General features: G+C 41.6%; 1 protein-coding gene across 5 annotated transcripts in view; it reads right to left on the bottom strand.

The window, feature by feature from the left end:
• Positions 1–20,915, bottom strand: part of ALKBH3 (alkB homolog 3, alpha-ketoglutarate dependent dioxygenase) — a 43,032-nt gene that overhangs the window by 17,955 nt on the left and 4,162 nt on the right. For all 5 annotated transcript variants that reach the window (XM_069553952.1, XM_069553948.1, XM_069553949.1 and 2 more), the window contains 4 exons: positions 19,192–19,239; positions 13,375–13,478; positions 11,726–11,814; positions 1,215–1,424 (listed from right to left, as the gene is read on the bottom strand). In XM_069553952.1, coding sequence (XP_069410053.1) covers positions 1,215–1,424; positions 11,726–11,814; positions 13,375–13,478; positions 19,192–19,239 — 451 coding nt within the window. The remainder of the gene's footprint in view (positions 1–1,214; positions 1,425–11,725; positions 11,815–13,374; positions 13,479–19,191; positions 19,240–20,915) is intronic.

Below are 20,915 nucleotides of genomic sequence, written 5' to 3'. Positions count from 1 at the left end.
CACTGACTGCCTGATAATTATGTGGTCTGGATTAGGTCATACTCAAAACACAGCCCTGTAGGCCGTCCACACTGACTGTGTCTGGTTTAACGTTATAAGCTAAATGATTGGGAGCCTTGGTTTAAAAAAAACACCCACACGCAAATCCTGGAAATAAGATAATTTGGTAGAGCTTTGCTCTTTTCTTAGAGTTCCTACTATCTTTCTATCTGCTTCAGTCCTAAAGTTCTACACTTCTTGATTTAAAAAAAACAACAGCACAAAGAGCCCTCATACCCCTCCAATGTATTAAAATATAGGCAAGAGCGGGGCTGGACAGCTCAAGTTATTCTACAGTTTAGTCACCGCTTGTCTAGTCACCTGGCTGGAACTTCCTCTCTGAAAGAGGTAATGTTCATCTGGATTTTAGGAACTGGCTAAGAAGGAATGGGGATGCGTGTGGTTCAGTTCAGTTCAGCTCAGTCGCTCAGTCGTGTCCAACTCTTTGCGACCCCATGAACTGCAGCACGCCAAGTCTCCCTGTCTATCACCAACTCCCGGGGTCCACCCAAACCCATGTCCATTGAGTCGGTGATGCCATCCAATCGTCTCATCCTCTGCTGTCTCCTTCTCCTCCTGCCCTCAATCTTTCCCAGCATCGGGGTCTTTTCCAATGAGTCAGCTCTTCGCATCAGATGGCCAAAGTAATGGAGTTTCAGCTTCAACATCAGTCCTTCCAATGAACACCCAGGACTGATCTCCTTTAGGATGGACTGCGGTACTTCTCTTCAAAGAGGACAGGCAACAATGCCATGAAGAACACTTACTTAAAATAAAGGCTCCTGAAGAAGGGCATCTTCCCTGAGCCTCCTTCCTTTCCCTTCTTGCCCCTACTCACTTAAGCTCTCCCATCCAGTCACTTGAGTAATGAATAATGTCTGTCTACCCCCATTTCCATGAGGATGGGGACCGTGTCTGTCCTTTCCACCAGTGGAAATAAGCCTCTGACACCTGGCACACGGCAGGCAATTTCTGTTGCAGAAAGGAATGAATGGCCTCTTTGGAAGTCAAAAGTTATCCACAGGATGTAAGCCATCAGTTGAAAACATTTCATCAACCAGACACATACTCCAATCCCCTAAATCTGAAAATAGGAGCCTTTTAGGAGCCCAGCTCTTTTTTCACCGATTATTAGACAGCGGGAGGAACATAAAAGAAATAAAGGGACTACTCACTTGCGGGGGCTTCTTTCTCATCTCAAACATGCGTGTGGCACCAAAGCTGAGTGAAGCAATGATGGGGCACCTCCCCAGTGAAGGCTCGTCATCGCTGTGCCAGTCCACGCTGTCCTTCTCATTTCGGTAAAGATTGCAAAGCAAGGAGTTGAAGGTGTGGCCAGTGTTCTCTTCAATGTGGCTCTTTAGCGTGAGCAGCACAGGATGCCACTGCAATCAACAGGTCAAGAGAAGGGGCAGAGACAGTTCACAGGAGATACACAGTGGCAGTCACAGGGAAAAACAGGGAGCGCAGCATCAGTCACACTATAAACAGGGGCTTGGGATAAGCAAACCATCTGAAACATAATAAGCATCAGGCCAGAAGAGAAGTCGCATTCTCTCCCGTCATGTCTATTCTGAAGCAAGCTGACCTCTGCAATTTTATTGAGGTGCTAAATTTGGTGTAGCAATGTCATGAAGACCAGGCCTATCCTCCCATCTCATCCTTTCCATGTTAAATATATGACCCTCCAGAGAAGTAACTGTCGGTACACTCTGGGCGGTCGCCTCAGTAAGGCATGGAGGTGGCATGTGGAGCAGGAAGCCTGCTTTGTCACCACAGCTGATGGGCCATCAGGAGTCAGCAGATAAAGACTGAAGTCTGAGGGTGAAACAGCTCTCCTTGGGGGTGGCCCTCTGTTCCACTCCTGTGCTGTGCTTAGTCACTCAGTTGTGTCTGACTCTTTGTGACCCCATGAACTTTAGCCCGCCAGGTTCCTCTGTCCACGGGGATTTCTCCAGGCAAGAATACTGGAGTGGGTTGCCATGCCCTCTTCCAGGGGATCTTCCTCACCCAGGGATCGAACCCAGGTCTCCCGCATTGCAGGCAGTTTCTTTACCATCTGAGCCACCAGGATTCCATTCCTATTTTATCACAAGTGGCAAAATTGCTCTTTGAAAAGCATATTTAATATTTCTAGAGTGGCACACTTCCTAAGACCAGAACCCAGAGGGGAAAAACATGCTACAGAATGGAGTCATGAAATGGCTGTGAACTACAAAAGATTTAAACAGTCTACAGCCCTGCCTCCTGAGCACCGAGTTCACACCTGTAGTTTATATTCAGAACTCACCATCTCGCCATACATGCTTTAGGAAACTATGACCCTTGACCCTAGGTTGTACTAGGGAGCTACAATCAGTGTAGCTCTTATGGTTCTGGTTAGAATTCTGTATGTCTTGCCTTCCAAGAAACCTCAAGTGCTTTACAGAAGCTTCCTGTAGGACAGGGCTTCTCACACCACTACCAAAGATGACTGAGGAGGGAACTCCTTGGCAGTCCAGAGGTTAGGACTCAGCACGTTCATTACTGCGGGCCCGGGTTCAACCCTTGGTTGGGGAACTAAGATGCTGCAAGCTACACAGCACAGCCAAAAAAACTTACTGAGGACCCCAAAGAACTTCTATGTGTTTGAGTTATAGCTATGATAGCTAACATATTAAAAATTAAAACTAAAAATATTTTAACTTTTGGTTAATTCATTTAAAAAATAACAACCCCATTACATGCTAACCCAAGTAATATTTTATGAAAATTAGCTTTTTTCCAATACAAAAAAACTAGTGAGACGAGTAGCACTGTTTTGCAAATCTCTTCAATGTCTGATTTAACAGAAGAGAGTTGGGTCTAATATCTGCTTCTGCATTCAATCTGTTTAAATGTTTTTGTTGACACATACAAAGAAAACTGCCTTCACAAAGACATGTAGTTTGAAAAAGGAACAAAAAACCTTTTCAAATAACTGTAGATATTCTTTGCTATTAAACCAAAGCTCAACTGTACTGATTTCTTAAAGGTTAGAGGCAATGTGGAATCTGAAACTATATCAACGCACTTTTTATATGATTACATCTAAATCTATTGGTCCAACTTGCACTTTGAATGGATCTTATAATCTTGCATGATTCTGTAACATCAAGCACTGGTCATCTGGAAAATACTGGCTCACTGAGTTATGCAGACCTTCTTACTACTGACATGTTTCATTACATACCATTAAAAAATCATCTCCATTAAGATTACCACTGATTTCTTCAGAAAAAGCTAAGTAATGGGAAAAGGTCAGGTTCAAGGTGAAGGATATGAGTTTTTCCAGAATTCCTAACATTTCCTTGAAACCTCAACTTTCATCAGTATCAAACTTTTACTAAATCCTGTCCATTGTTTTCCTAGAAGTGACACTTCATTCACTTATGAGAAAATGTCTGCTGAATACTCAAGTCTGAATAGTGTGTGTGCCAGTTGCTCTTCCAAGTAAAATGGTCCAGGATAAAAGTAGCTAGTTCAGCTTCTACCTTAAGCAATCACACACAACCATCATAAATCATTTGTAGCAGAAATGCCTTATGCATACTTTCCATTTCATGAAACAATTTTAAAAGATCAAGATTTAATAAAATAATGCTTATCACTTCATCAAAGGACACCCTTGAACCATCTTTTTTTTTTTTTTTAAACTGGAAGTGTACATGGTAAAGAAAACAATGATTACTAGTACAGTTCGGTGGCAATGCCTTGATTCATACTAAGGGGCCAGCAATTTTACTCACCATTGTTTTTGTATAGTGCAAACTCAACACAGTGAAAAATGTCACCTAGTCTTAGTAATCTCATAAAAATAATTTTGACCCTGTGGATTCCCAAAAAGAATTTCGTGGACTCCCTCCAGGGACCCACAGATTCTGCTTTAAGGACTGCCACTCTAGGGTTTCCCTGGTGGCTCAGCGGTCAAGAATCTACCTGCCAATGTAGGGGATGTGGGTTCGACCCCTGGTCCGGGATGATCCCACAGGCTGCAGAACAACTAGGCCCATGTGCCACAAGCCGCTGAGCCTGTGCTCTAAAGCCCAGGAGCCGCAACTACTGAGCCCACCTCCCCAACTACTGCAGCGCACGCACCCAAGAGCTGAGCTCTGCAACAAGAGACACTGCCACGGTGAGAAGCCTGTGCATCGCAACTAGAGAGAGGCCCCCACTCTCTGTAAGTAGAGGACAGCCTGTGCAGCAACAAAGGCCCAGCACAACCAAAAATAAATAAATATTTAAAATTATATATATAAAAAAAAAAAAGAACTGCCACTTCAGAGAGCCTTTCAGAGTTCATGTTCTGTGTTTGGAAGTGAAGAAATGTATGTTCAGCAAAGGAAAGCATAATATCATTCTTAGGTACATACCACGACTATTATCAGGTAAAGCTTCCAGGGAGCATGTGTGGGAATCAGCTTCACTGTCTCAAGGAAGTCATGTTAAAAGCTGGCATTCCGTGTTACGGATAGTGGCATTACACTCTTAGCAGAGGACTTTATTTATTTCACTGAAGTAACACTGGTTTATAACATATTTCTGCCATGCACATGCGTGCGTGCTCAGTCGCTCAGCAGTGTCTGACTCTGGGACCCTAAGGACTGTAGCCTGCCAGGCCCCTCTGTCCATGGGATTCTCCAGGCAAGAACCCTGGAGTGGGTGGCCATGTCCTTCTCCAGCCATACAGCACGTTCACCTCCACCAAACATTCAGCTTCCACCCGTCACCACACAGTTGACCTCCCTCCTCTGTTGTGCCCTCCATTCTGTCCCCTCCCCTTTGGGAACCACTACTGTGCTCCTTGTACCTACACGTTCGGTTTGTTCATTTATATTATTGATTTTTTATATTCCATACATTAATAAAATCATACAGAATCCGTCCCTCTCCACCTGACTTATTTAACATAATGTCCTCAAGGTCCATCCATGGTCTCACAAAAGGTAGGATTTCATCTTTTTTTAAAATGGCTGAGTAGTAGTCCATTTATAAATATAAGAGTGTTGGACCATGAAGAAGGTTGAGCACCAAAGAATTGATGCTTTCAAACTGTGGTGCTGGAGAAGACTCTGGAAAAGTCTCTTGGACTGCAAGGAGATCAAACCAGTCCATCTTAAAGGAAATCAGCCCTGAATATTCATTGAAAGGACTGATGCTAAAGCTGAAGCTCCAATATTTTGGCCACCTGATTCGAAGAGCCAACTCACTGGAAAAGACCCTGATGCTGGGAAAGAATGAAGGCAAAAGGAGAAGAGGATGGTAGGGGATGAGGTGGTTAGAGAGCATCACCAACTCAATGGATACGAACTTGAGCAAACTCCGGGAGACAGCGGAGGATAGGGAAGCCTGGCATGCTGCAGTCCATGGGATTGCATAGAATTGGACATGATTTAGCGACTGAACAACAACATATATATAGACAGACACACCCCCCCGACATCTTTATCCGTTCACCTGTTGATGGGCGCTTAGGTTGTTTCCATATCTTAGTTATTATAAATTACGCTGTGATGAACACAGGGGTACACATATATTTTCAAATTAGTGTCTGCATATTCTTTGGATAAATAACCAGAAGTGAGATAGCTGGATCATACGGCATCTCTATTTTTAATTTTTTGAGAAATTTCCATAATGGCTGTACCAATTAAATTCCCATCAACAGGGTATGAGAGCTCTCTTTTTTCCATATCCTCACCAGCACTTGTTATTTCTTGCCTTTTTGATAATAGCCTTTCTAGCAGGTATGGGGTGATGATATCTTACTATGGTTTTGATTTGCATTTCCCTAATTAGTGATGCTGAGCATCTTATCATGTGCCTATTGTCCATTTGTCCTGGAGAAGGAAATGGCAACCCACTCCAGTAGTCTTGCCTGGAGAATCCCATGGACAGAGAAGTCTGGCAGGCTACAGTCTACGGGATCACAAAAGTCAGACACGACTTAGCAACTAAACCACCAACACCACCACCATTATCCATTTGTATGTCTTCTTTGGAAAAATATCTATTCAGCTCCTCTATGGCAGAGGATTTAAACAAATGAACTGCAATAACAACAAACAAAACTTAGGTCATTAAATAAATGTTATTAAACTAACCTACGTTCAAGAGTGAAATTCCATAATAATATTATCAAGCTGTACTTCCTATTTACTTTATGGCTTTAAACTATCTTTAACCTGTATGTGAGTCAAGGAGTAACACTTAGAACCTTTCATGGAACAACTGACTGGTTTGAAATTGGGAAAGGAGTACGACAAGGCTGTATATTGTCACTGTTTATTTAACTTATATGCAGAGTACATTATGTGAAATGCCAGGCTGGATGAAGCTCAAGCTGGAATCAAGATTGCTGGGAGAAATATCAACAACCCCAGATATGTAGATGATAACTTTCTAATGGCAGAAAATGAAGAGGAACTAAAGAGCCTCTTGATGAAAGTGAAAGAGGAGAGTGAAAAAGCTGGCTTGAAACTCAACATTCAGATAACTAAGATCATGGCAGCTGGTCCCATCACTTCATGGCAAATAGAAGAAGAAAAAGTGGAAGCAGTGACAGATTTTCTCTTCTTGGACGCCAAAACCACTAGATGGTAACTGCAGCCCTGAAATTAGAAGACACTTGCTTCTTGGAAGGAAGGCTATGACAAACCTAGACAGCATATCAACTTTGCTCACAAAGCTCTGTATATTTAAAGCTATGGTTTCCCCAGTAGTCATACATGGATGTGAAAGCTGGATTATAAGGAAGGCTGAATGCAGAAGATTGATGCTTTCAAACTGTGGTGCTGGAGAAGACTCTTGAGAGTCCCTTAGACTGCAAGGAGATCAAACCAGTCAATCCTAAGGGAAATCAAACCTGAATACTCACTGGAAGGACGAATGCTGAAGCAGAAGCTACAATACTTTGGCCACCTGATGTGAACAGCTGACTCACTGGAAAAGACCCTGATGTGGGGAAAGTCATTAGTAGTCATTAAACATAGTCATTCCAGGATGTCTGGCTCTAGGTGAGTGATCATACCATCATGATTATCTTGGTTGTGAAGATCTTTTTTTGTACAGTTCTTCTTAATATCTTCTGCTTCTGTTAGGTCCATACCATTTCTGTCCTTTATCAAGCCCATCTTTGCATGAAATGCTCCCTTGGTATCTCTAATTTTCTTGAAGAGATTGCTAGTCTCCCATTCTGTTGTTTTCCTCTATTTCTTTGCATTGATCGCTGAAGAAGGCTTTCTTATCTCTTCTTGCTATCCTTTGGAACTCTGCATTCAGATGCTTGTATCTTTCCTTTTCTTCTTTGCTTTTCGCTTCTCTTCTTTTCACAGCTATTTGTAAGGCCTCCCCAGACAGCCATTTTGCTTTTTTGCATTTCTTTTCCATGGAGATGGTCTTGATCCCTGTCTCCTATACAACGTCACGAACCTCATTCCATAGTTCATCAGGCACTCTATCTATCAGATCTAGTCCCTTAAATCTATTCCTCACTTCCAGTGTATAATCATAAGGGATTTGATTTAGGTCATAACCTGAATGGTCTAGCGGTTTTCCCTACTGTCTTCAATTTTAAGTCTGAATTTGGTAATAAAGAGTTCATGATCTGAGCCACAGTCAGCTCTCGGTCTTGTTTTTGCTGACTGTATAGAGCTTCTCCATCTTTGGCTATAAAAAATATAATCAGTCTGATTTTGGTGTTGCTTATCTGGTGATGTCCATGTGTGTAGAGTCTTCTCTTGTGTTGCTGGAAGAGGAACTAAAAAGCCTCTTGATGAAAGTGAAAGAGGAGAGTGAAAAAGTTGGCTTAAAGCTCAACATTCAGAAAACTAAAATCATGGCATCTGGTTCCATCACTTCACAGCAAACAGATGGGGAAACAGTGGAAACAGTGTCAGACTTTATTTTTTGGGGCTCCAAAACCACTGCAGATGGTGATTGCAGCCATGAAATTAAAAGACGCTTACTCCTTGGAAGAAAAGTTATGACCAACCTAGATAGCATATTCAAAAGCAGAGACATTACTTTGGCAACAAAGGTCCATCTAGTCAAGGTTTTTCCAGTAGTCATGTATGGATGCGAGAGTTGGACTGTGAAGAAAGTGAAGTACCAAAGAATTGATGCTTTTGAACTGTGGTGTTGGAGAAGACTCTTGAGAGTCCCTTAGACTGCAAGGAGATCCAACCAATCCATTCTAGAGGAGATCAGCCTTTCTTTGGAAGGAATGATGCTGAAGCTGAACTCCAGTACTTTGTCCACCTCATGCGAAGAGTTGACTCATTGGAAAAGACTGATGCTGGGAGGGATTAGGGGCAGGAGGAGAAGGGGACGACAGAGGATGAGATGGCTGGATGGCATCACTGACTCGATGGACGTGAGTTTGAGTGAACTCCCAGAGTTGGTGATGGACAGGGAGGCCTGGCGTGCTGCGATTCATGGGGTCACAGAGTCGGACATGACTGAGCGACTGAACTGAACTGAAGCATAGTCAAGGATATTTAGTTCTTTCTCAAGGGCTATAGATAACCGTTTAGTCCCTAAGTCATATCTGACTCTTTTTGCGTCCCCATGAACTGTAGCCCACCAAGCTCCTCTGTCCATGGGATTCTCCAGGCAAGACTACTACAGTGGGTTCCAATTTCCTTCTCTAGGGGATCTTCCCAACCCAGGGACTGAACCTGTGTATCTTAAGTCTCCTGTATTGGCAGGCCATTCTTTACCACTAGGACCACCTGGGAAGCTCGATACTGGGAAACACTGAAGGCAAGAGGAGAAGAGGGCAGCAGATGAGATGGTTGGAAAGAATCACTGATTCAACGACATGAACTTGGGTGAACTCTGGGAGGTGGTGAGGGACAGGGAGGCCTAGCATGCTGCACTCCATGTGGTCACAAAGAATCAGCCATGACTGAATGACAACAAGAAGCAGCTTATCTTCGTGGGGATAAAGATCAGATGCTAGAATCATACACTTAACAAGAAACACAAGAACGTAAAGGAGGAGGATAGCTTTTCGGCAATGTAACTGAGAAGCTAATTAGCACTTCCTTGACTTGCTCAGGGACTGAGCTAACACCAAGTCTGCGTTGTTTCTAAGTGAATATATTTTTTTTTCTTGGTTATTTTTGGTGGTGAAGTAAGTAGAAAAGGAGAAAACAAGGAATAATGAACTAGGGGATTAATTTAGACTCTCCAACCAATACTCTAAATACAGATCCCGCAGAACTGAAAGTCTAAATTAAAATCCAGCGTCATCTCACTGTTCAGTGAAGACATTCTATCCTTAAAAGACATTTGAGGAAAAGAGTATGAGAAAATACAAGGACCTATTTGGTGGACTTCAAACAGTGTTTTGCAGAGACCCAGGTACCACAGAGATGCCTCTGGGACCACAGGAGGAGAAAGGAGGAAAGGTCAAGCTGGTGAGACTACCAGTCAGTGAGGGTACTCTTTTATTTCCACACAGTGGATTCATATAGGATTTAGCTTGGAAAAAAGACTAAAAGGGACTTCCCTGGTGGTCCACTCGTTAAGAATCCACCTTCCAGTGTAGGGAACACGGGTTTGATCCCTGGTTAGGGAATAAGATCCCACATGCCGCAGGGCAACTAGCAAGCCCGCAAACAGCAACTACTGATCCCATGCGCTCTAGAAGCCACCCGCCCATGCTCCACAATGACGGAAGCCTGCAAGTTGCAACTAGAGAAGCCCCCACGTGCTGCAACTAGCGAAAGCCTGCATGCTGCAATGAAAACCCAGTGCAGCCAAAAACAGACTAAAAGACTAAAAGATGTTTAAGTACCTATGATTGAACCTCCTCCTGTGCTATGGAATACTAAGCTTGAGGTAAAAACAACTTTAAAATTAAACTAATATCCCCAACACATATATACACGTTAGGGAATCTTCCCTTAAAAACTCTGAGAAAGGGACGTCTGTTTTGATTTTGTTCCAGATGGTATAAAACTAAATCTATTAGCAATAAGCACAAAGTTATGAGCCAGTCAAATTTAAATTAAAGAATTCTAATATGACAACCTTATGATACTACAATATGTTAATAATACAGCAAAATTAAATGTAGTATATGAATAACTGATTTTATTTTTATAGAGACATTCTCTACATATATTTGCTTAAAAAGAAAAAAAAGACTGGAACCAAATCATCAGATGGAAGCACTATTCAAAATTTTAATATTCTTCATATTTACCTGCAGTTTATAAATTTTCAGTAATAAACACATATTACTTACAATATGAGAAAAGGGTTGTCATTTAAACAATTCTTTTGAAGAGCTGTCAAAATGTCCCCAAGCATAAGTGGTCACTCTACCTCAGCAGACCTTACATGTCTTACGTTTAATCTAAAGCAGTGGTTCTCAAGCAAGGTCAATTTGGAACCCCAACAGATGTTTAGCAACGTCCAGAGTCATTTTTGGCTGCCTTGACTGGGTAAGGGGTGCCTCTGGCATCTAGGGGGCAGAAGTCACAGATACGGCTAACCATCCTACAATGCGCAGAGCAACCGAACAACAAAGAGTTGTCGTGTTTGCAATGTCAGCGATACCAAGGTTGAGAAATTCTGTTCTGAAAGATCAGCTAGAATGAAAGAACTTCTTTCCCACAGGCTACTTAATCCTCAACTTCTCTGTTGTAACTGTTGATAAGAAGATACACTAATTCTGACAGAAACATATCCAGCAGTTTATGCTAGACTGGCTTAGTTCGATTCTCTTCATGTTTCCAAGTCAATTTCAGATATAAAGGGTCTCCTCAGTACTTCCCTGGGTTACATTCTAAATGTAGCCTTAGAAACCAGAGCACCCATCTATCTCTTCATGTGAAAAAGTCATGTTCCCTTCAGTCAATACTTAATCCCTGAACATTTTAGTAAAAGGCTAGTTTATGATAAGAAATTACGAGGAGTTCTAAATGGGTCACATTTCTCTTTATTCCAATGCCATAAGCAAAAACTCCATTTTCTTCAAAGTCTCCTTCAAAAAAAAAAACCAACACAAAAACCATATTATTATTTGCCAAAGGCAAGATTCCAAGGACTAAACAGAGAGCTATTTCTTGGATCTTAATTCCATCATCTGGATAAGCTTAATTTATACATTAGAATCTCTTCGTCTTTCATGGACATTTTTAAAAACACAAGAAGCGGTAGAGACAAGCCAAAGCAATGATAAGTATGAGAACTGCAGCCACAGAATGAATACAAAGTCAACAAGAAAAGCAACAGATTTTTCTCACAAATGGGAAAAGAGCCTGAGACATGGAAAGAAACATTCTGCCCTCACTGGTCAGTCGTAAGGATTTGGAACCAGAGCAAATATATACCAGGAGATACACAAAGGGCTATGGCAGAAAAGCTTGGGGAAGGAGGAGATTAGGAAAATAAATGATTCATTTCTCTGAAATCCTTGCGTCTGGTTCTAGTTTACCCTAGTTCCAGTTTTTTTTTCTCATCCTCTGACTTCATCTGTGGATCAAAAGCACATCCATGGTGATAAGCACAAAGACTCAGTGTTTGAACTCAAGAGGATTTTTTGAACTAGGAACCACCGCGCAGCTCCGCAAGGTCATTTATTGTTATTTCACAGTACTCTACAGGCACAGTATATCGTCTGTAAAACTATATCAATAACAACATTCCAACATACGTGAGGATTTGGTTCCATAGTGATTCTTGAATAAGTGTAAGGAAGTTCTCCATACCATGCTGTAAGTCTTGGTTGCTGGTAAGTTACATCTAAGAAAGAAAATACAGGGCCTTTGAAAGGGTTCGATGCTATTTTACATGTACCTACCGAGTGCCAACACCCTGCCTAGTAATGTATAGGGAGCTATGAGAAATACAAAGGAAGAGGCGGGATGGGCTCTGACCCAAGTTCCACCTTCATAAAGGGCACGGGACCTCAGGAGTGGCATGGCGACAGCTAAAAGGATGGCAAGAGAGGGTATACTGGCAGAACCAGTACGAGTGAAGCTCTGGGGTAAGAATGCGTGTGACCCATTTGTGTCAGTGGTGACACAAACCAGAGTGAAGGAGTCACACCGCAGGACAGAGGATTCACATTAGGGAGGGTCTAAGATGCAGGACATGGAGTTTGAACCCTTGTAGGTAGGAAATTGTGGCATGAACGTCCATACAGGAAACAAAACCAACTGTTCACCCATGTGCCACCACTATCTAAGCCCTTTTAATTCCAAATAAAGAAAAAGGTGCTCTGACCCACCATAGCACATATTTAATTTTAACCATAAGTTTTTGATGTCCACTTTATAATTAAAGAAGGAGCTACCCACAGATCTGCTCTTTTTCCCTACAACTGACTGCAACCACTACAACAACAATAATGATAAAAGCAGTTAACATTCACTGAAGGCTTACTATGTGCCCAGTATTCTGTTAAGTACGCGATCAGGCACTGTCTCATGTAATTATCACAACAACCTTGCAAGATAGGTATTATTATTAGCTCTATTTTCTTGATCAGAAAAATTAAGAGTCATAAAATTACTTAACTATATCATTTGTCTAAAAGAAACAATCACTTTGAAAGAGCCAGCAATTGAAGCTAAGTCTTGTCACCAAAAGCCCTGCTGTAGAAACTGCTGGGAATTAGAAGGCTGCCCTGAAAGAGCCGACTCTCCTTCTGATGCTTGTTACAAAAGTGATGCCAGTATACTTTGCCTCTTTCTCCACAGAAAATTTAAAATCACTCAATGTTCCAGGAAAAAAAAAAAAGATTCTATGCTAGAGCACCAACGCCCCCCAGTGACCACCTTTGGTACAGCAGGTACTGCTGCTTGTGTAGCACCCACTCCAAGTCAGGCAATCTTACAAGCTCAGGAGAATGCTGCAAATCCTGAAGCTAAAGGAGACTTCTAGTGAGACTAGAGTGACAACAAAAAGATGATGGAAAGAACAGATGCCAAACAGAATCAGAAAAAAACAAGTTCTGGAAGCTTCTATGAAGAAAGAGGGAAGCTGGCATTGTCTGAAGTAATGAACAGTGATCAAACACTAAGGGAGATAAACACGTCAACCACAGCTCAGCCAAACCAAACTTCCTTCCTTTCCTTGAAAGCCCACCTCTGCCACACACTGAGGACCATGCGCTGTGTCTTCTGCGAGGAACACTCTGCCCTGTCCCCTTTGGCGAATTCCTGCCTCTGCTTAGGGTTCCAGTTAGGCTTTGAACATCTGTGCAAGTCTGGCTGCGATGCCAAGATGCAAGCGTACTGGAAAACAATCTGGAAAGGAGGGCCAAACATCAACAACTGTGATCCCAAGATATCCACTTACCATCTCTGATGCCGGTCCTCTGCTTCCAGGGAACATCCCGACAAAGCTGTTCAAACACTGAGTTGGCCTCTTTCAAGTCAACGAAGCCAGGACACAAACACACCCTGGAGGCAGAAAGAACAGCTCCTAACTAAAGAACACAGAAGACGGGTGGACTCCAACCATCAGCGGAATAAATGAATCTGGACGATGCTTCCTTTCGTGGGTAGATGAAATCATCTTGCCACACCCCCAGAGGGTGGTATCATCCAGATCATGATGCTCCAGATGAAAAACCAATCTCTGCCAAGTTAAGACAGGCAATAAAACAAGCAATGAAGGATAAGGAGGTACACGACGGCTTTCACAGACACGGTTCAAATACTACCCCAGCACTGCTGGGCTGTGAAACCTTGGACGAGTTACTTAACCTCTCGGAACCTTGGCTTTTCTCATCTGTCACACAAAGATGATCTCCACCTGATAGCATCATTGTGAAAAGCAGAATAATAAAATCTTGGCCCTGTGTTACTTAAACAATTGACAGTCTTCCGAGACTATACCAATCGTAGGGAAAGCAATCATTTATAACTATTAACAAACTAAAGATATCCAAATGAGGATTTTTTATCTCACTGAATAGACACTTATTTCAACAATGCCAAGTCAGCTCAGAATTGTTTTGGATATCTTTTTTTCTCTCCTTTACTGAGGTATAGTATAATATACTGTAAAATTCAACTTAGTGTAATATCTTCAAGGTTTATCCATGTTGTAGCACATTATCAAAACAACATTTCTTTTTATGGTGGAATAAAATATTCCATTATATAGATATAACACCTTTTGTCTGTCCATTCACCAATTGATGGAGATTTGAGTTGTTTCTACTTTTGTCTATTTTGAAGGCTGCTATGAACGTTCACACACAAGTCTTAGTATGGATGTATGTTTTCATTTCTCTTGAAATCAGATATCTAAGCGTGAAACTGCTGGGTCATGTGATAAAGGTATGCTTAACTTTTTAAGAAACCACCAAACTTTTTTCTAAGTGGACTGTACTATTTTACATTCCACCAGGAATAGAGGAAGGCTCTAGTTTTTCCACATTCTCTCTTATAATAACACTTATTGCTGTCTTTTTGACTGTGGAAATTCTAGTGAATATAAAGTGGTATATCACTGTGGTTTTGATTTCAATGTCCCTAATATAAGATTTCATTTTAACAATGCATTTGAATTTCTGGATAACTTTCTTAAGAAATGTTCTGAAAGACAGGAACATGCTCTTCAACAGCCTTGCTGGTAATAAATTTTCACTCTTTGAAGGTAAGTATGATTTTTTTTTAAACAGTTTAACAAGGAATTTTTTTATTTTAACCAGCTGTACAGTTTACAATGTTTGATCTGAATTATTATCTTGTTTCCAGTCTTACTGAGATATAATGGACATACAGCACTGTGTAAGGTTCCAGTGTAAAGCATAATAATTCGGCTTCCACATATTGTGAGTTGATATTTTAAAGAGCTCACCTGAAGCCATACCAGGTTAACAATGACATGTAACAAAAAGAATGCAACTGGTTTCCTTGTGTGACTATTAAACTTGCTCTAAAAGGGAAGTTCTGAAAACGGAAGTTCTGAAAAGGGTTTTAACAATGGCAGTGCCACCGGACTAACTACAGAGACTTCCAAATGCAAAAGCTACTCTTTCTAAGCAATTCACTTAGATACATGAATTCTGATTTATTTAAACATCTCCTTAATTTACAGTAACATGCACTAAGGTGATGCTTTCAAAATGAAATAATGACTACAGCCTAACTTACCCTAAACCGCATTTGCTTTAATATTATTGAAATCTACCTTTATATAGCAATACAATATAACTTAACATATACTATATATAATAATGCATGATTAACATAATAATCCATGCAATAATAAGCAATCCCCTTCGTGGATCACAGTCTTGTCATGGTGAAGGGGTCTGTGTAACTCAATGAAGGTGTAAGCCATGCTGTGCAGGGCCACCCAAGACAGACGGGGCACAGTGCAGAGTTGTGACAGAACCCGGCACACTGGAGGAGGAAGCGGCACCCACCCTAGGATTCCTGCTGCAAGAACCCAGTGAGCAGCGTGAAAAGACAAAAAGATACGACACCAGAAGATGAGCCCCCTCCCCCTACCCAGGTCTGAAGGTATCCAACATGTTATTAGAGAAGAGCAGAGGGCAATTAATAAAAGCTCCAGAGAGAATGAAGTGGTTGGGTAAAAGCAGAAATGTTGCTCAGCTGCGGATGTGTCTGGTGAGGAAAGTAAAGTCCAATGCTGTAAAGAATGGTATTTCATAGGAACTTGGAATGTTAGATCCATGAATCAAGGTAAACTGGACATGGTCAAGCTGGAGATAGTAAGACTGAACATTGACATGTTACGGATCAGTGAACCAAAATGGATCAGTGAACTAAAATGAATTAAATTCACAAACAGGTGAATTTAGTTCAGATGATCATGATATCTACTACTGTGGACAAGAATCCTTTAGAAGTGGAGTAGCCCTCACAGTCAACAGGAGAGTCCCAAATGCAGTACTTGAGTCCAACCTCAAAAATGACAGAATGATCTTAGTTCATTTCCAAGGCAAACCATTCAATAATACAGTCATCCAAGTCTACGCCCCAACAACTGATGCCGAAGAAGCTGAAGTTGACTGGTTCTATGAAGATCTACAACACCTTCTAGAACTAACACACAAAAAAGATGTTCTTTTCATCATAGGGGATTGAAATGCAAATGTAGGAAGTCAAGAAATACCCAAAAGTGAAAGTGAAAGTCAGTCAGTCGTGTCCGACTTTTTGTGACCCTATGGACTATACAGTCCATGGAATCCTCCAGGCCAGAATACTGAAGTGGGTAGCCTTTCCCTTCTCCAGGGGATCTTCCCAAATCAGGGATCAAACCTAGGTTTCCCGCATTGCAGGCAGATGCTTTATCAGCCGAGCCACCAGGGAAGCCCAAGCATACTGGAGCGGGTAGCCTTTCCCTTCTCCAGCGGATCTTCCCAACCCAGGAATCAAACTGGGTTCTCCTGCATTGCAGGCAGACGCTTTACTAGCTGAGCTACCAGGGAAGTCCACAAAAAATACCCCAAATAACAGGTAAGTTTGGCCTTAGAGTACAAAACGATGCAGGGCAAAGGCTATTAGTTTTGTCAAGAGAACATGCTGGTCACAGCAAACACCCTTTTCTAACAACTCCAAAGATGACTTTACGCATGGACCTCACCAGATGGTCAAAACTGAAATCAGATTATGTTCTTTACAGCTGAAGATGGAGAAACGCTATACAGGTAGCAAAAACAAGACCTGGAGCTGACTGTGGCTCAGATCATGAGCTCCTTATTGCAAAATTCAGGCTTAAATTGAAGATAGTAGTGAAAACCATCAGGTATGACCTAAGTCAAACCCTTTATGATTGTACAGTGGAGTGACAAATAGATGCAAAGCATCAGATCTGGTAGACACAGTGCCTGCAGAGCTACGGACTCTATAAAGGAGGTGGTGACCAAAACAATCCCAAAGAAAAAGAAATGCAAGAAGGCAGTTGTTGTCTGAGGAGGCTTTTCTAAGAGCTGAGGAAAGAAGAGAAGCAAAAGGCAATGGAGAAAGGGAAAGACACACCTAACTGAATGCAGAGTTCCAGAGAACAGCAAGGAGAGATAAGGTGGCCTTCTTCAATGAACAATGCAAAGAAATAGAGGAAAACAATAGAAGAGGAAAGACTAGAGATCTCAAGAAAATTGAGATACCAAGGGAACATTTCATACAAAGATGGGCTCAAGAAGGACAGAAACATTAAGGATCTAACAGAAGCAGCAGAGATTAAGAAGAGGTGGCAAGAGTATACAGAAGAACTATACAAAAAAGGTCTTAATGACCAGGATAATCATGATGGTGTGGTCATTCACCTAGAGCCAGACATCTTGGAGTGTGAAGTCAAGTGGGCCTTAGGAAGCATTACTGCAAACAAAGCTAGTGCAGGTGAGAGAATTCCAGCTGAGCTGTTTAAAATCCTAAAAGATAATGCTGTTAAAGTGCTGCACTCAGTATGTCAGCAAATTTGGGAAACTCAGCAGTGACCACAGGACTGGAAAAGGTCAGTTTTCATTCCAATCCCAAAGAAGGGCAATGTCAAAGAATGTTCAAACTATCATACAATTGCACTCATTTCATATGATAACAACATTATACTCAAAATCTTTCAAGTAGGCTTTAGCAGTACATGAACTAAGAACGTCCAGATGTACAAGTTGGGTCTCGAAGAGGCAGAGGAACCAGAGATCAAATTGCCAACATTTGCTGGATCATGGAGAAAGCGAGGGAATTCCAGAAAAATATCTACTTCTGCTTCATGGTCTCTGCTAAAGCCTGTGACTCTGTGGATCACAATGAACTGTGGAAAATTCTTCAAGAGATGGGAGTACCAGACCACCTTACCTGCCTCCTGAGAATGTGGGTCAAGAAGCAACAGTTAGAACCAGACATAGAACAAGGGACTGCCTCAAAACTGGGAAAGGAGTACATCAAGGCTGTATATTGTCCCCCTGCTTATTTAACGTATATGCAGAGTACATCAGGTGAAATGTCGGGCTGGATGAAGCTTGAGCTGGAATCAAGATTGCCACGAGAAATATCAACAACTTCAGATATGCAGATGATACCACTCTACTGGCAGAAAGTAAAGAGGAAATGAAGGGCCTCTTGATGAAGGTGAAAGAGGAGAGTGAAAAAGCTGGCTTGAAACTCAACATTCAAAAAACTAAGATCATGGCATCTGGTCTCATCACTTCATGGAAAATAGAAGGGGAAAAAGCAGAAACAGTGACAGATTTTTTTTCTTGGGCTCCAAAAATCATTGGGGATGGTGACTATAGCCATGAAATTATAAGACACTGGCTCCTTAGAAGGAAAGCTATGACAAACCTAAATAGCGTATTAGAAAGCAGGACTATCACCTTGCTGACAAAGGTCCGTATAGTCAAAGCTACGGTTTTTCCAGTACTCATTACAGATGTGAGAGCTGGACCATAAAGAAGGCTGAGCACCAAAGAACTGATCCTTTCAAATCGTGAGGCTGGAGAAGACTCTTGAGAGTCCCCTGGACTGAAAGGAGGTCAAACCAGTCAATCCTAAAGGAAATCATTCCTGAATATTCATTGGGAGGACTGACGCTGAAGCTCCAATACTTTGGCCATGTGATGTGAAGAGCTGACTTGTTGGAAAAGACCCTGATGCTGGGAAAGACTGAAGGCAAAAGGAAAAGCAGATGGCAGGGGGTGAGATGGTTAGACAGCATCACCAGCTCAACAGACATGAGTATGAGCAAACTCCGGGAAACAGTGGAAGACAAAGGAGCCCGGCACGCTACAGTCCACGGGGCCCAAAGAGTCGGACCTGACTTAGCGACTGAACAACAACTACAACAACCCAACAATAATATATCACTCACAGCACAGAGGTTGAGACCAGACTCAACTTTAATACTAAACTACCATGTAGCACTAGGACAAAGTATTGACTCTCCCTGGACCTCATTTCCTCACATGAACAACTGGAGAAGTAACAGTTATACTATACCTGACAGAGAGGTGATGAAAATGTTTTGAAGCTAGTATAAAAGGAGATATTACCACATATTTGCTCTCCAGGAATTTAAGGGGCAGATGTTACCTACTTTAATCAAGGTTAACATTCTACAAGGAAAACATTCTAAATATTTCAAAAGACTTGAAGTAAGTGATTAACTATGGTCCCTTTCTAGTGAGAATTCACTTACCTAGATATGCCTGTGGGTGACATGCTGATTTCATACACACCCTCTTTACTAAAGAAACCAAGAAAACAAAGATTTATTAGTACCAAGTTAAACAACATACTGCACGTAGTGGAAGGAAGAGTTGTCCTTTGGAGTGCACCAAGTCCCAGCTCACCAAAACCACTTCCCGATGAGGGTGCCCAATGAGGGAAATATAGCCCCACCTTCTTCTACCACTGAGATAAGGGGTAAGATGGTGGTAACCATTAATGGCCCTGGGTATGGAATCCTGACAAAATCAGGCCATGAAGGCAAAGGCCAGAATAAAGTAAATTCTTATTCTATACATTCATATTTCACCCATAATTCAGATTGATGTGGCATAGGAATCTATCATAAAAAGGGCCACCAAATTGAGCATCCCCTCTATTGAGCAATAGAGATATACGGAACAAAAGTAGAAGGTCCCCATGATAGAGCTCCACCTCATAAAAACTGCCACAGACTCAGCATCCTCAGGGTAATTACTGCTTGGAATCTCCTGAATATACCACCATATGTCTGATCCCACGCTCTTCTACATGCTGGCATGTGTCCCCACTATCTAGCATCCCCAATCCTACTCGCCCCCAGCTTCGGTCCAGTGGAAAATTCTAATTCATCCTTCAGAATCTCAGCTCAGTATCACTTTGTCTAAGCCTTTCCTGACCTGTGATCCAGTCAAATAATGTTACATAGCTCATCCTCTATGACCACTACATCTCACCTAGAAGTATACTGTTCCAAGATAGTCACGATCACGATTTGTCTGACTACATGTCTATTTCATTTACTAAACTATGAGCTGCTGAAGGGCTGGAATGGGTGACTTTTCTGTCTCCTAGTGCCTAGCACACAACAGATGAACAGTAAAAAGTTTACTGAACTTAATCAAATGTATGAAAGTACAAAACTGTTACAGAAGGGCATGTCATGGTAAGAAATGTGATCCAGATTGGATAGGTGTTTCTGTCCAGATAGCTGTGTCAGACGCTTCTCACAGAGATAAGTTATGGAGAATAATATAAAGGGATAGTATTTACGTTACCCTTTTCCAGGTGACTTAGCAGTTCATAATCTCTGAGCTGGGCCCTTTAGGTGGATGTGTAAGCCACTCTGAGCCAAAATGTAGGCAGAGTTATTATCATAAACATATAGCATGCTTCAAAATATTAGTTGGCTATAAAATTTCCTAGAGTGCTCATATTTCAGTGCTATATTTTGGGCCATATTTAGAAAATGGTTCACTCCAAATATCAGGGATATTTCTGGCTATTAAAAAAATCTAGCATAACTAATTTTAGATAAACAGAATTAACAAACCCTATGGTCAAGTAGGAATGAGTACCATCATTTTTTGTCTCTGTCTTGGAAACTCACAATTGTCCCTTTTTTTCGACCTGAATGTCCCATTTGTAGCTTGTAACAGGTTTCTTGGCTTTGTTTCTTTTCCTTACCATCGATGGAGGCAGTATCACATTTGTACTTGCAAAACAAAGACTGTTAAAGCTCCCAGATTGGGTCTTAAGTGACTATACAGTCCAACCTCTTCATATTACAGGCAAGGAAACACAAGTCCAGAGAGACAGTAATAACTTACCTAAGGACGAGTTACATAGCTGACTAGTGGCCAGGCCACAACTACACACCCTCTCTGAAAATATGATGATACTTGTGTTAATTTCAAACTTTTCTAAGATATACAA

The sequence above is a fragment of the Ovis canadensis genome, chromosome 15, assembly GCF_042477335.2.
Source record: "Ovis canadensis isolate MfBH-ARS-UI-01 breed Bighorn chromosome 15, ARS-UI_OviCan_v2, whole genome shotgun sequence".
NCBI classification, from domain to species: domain Eukaryota; kingdom Metazoa; phylum Chordata; class Mammalia; order Artiodactyla; family Bovidae; genus Ovis; species Ovis canadensis.
The sequence above is the reverse complement of the archived record's forward strand: the minus strand, read 5'-3'. Positions and strand labels throughout refer to the sequence as shown.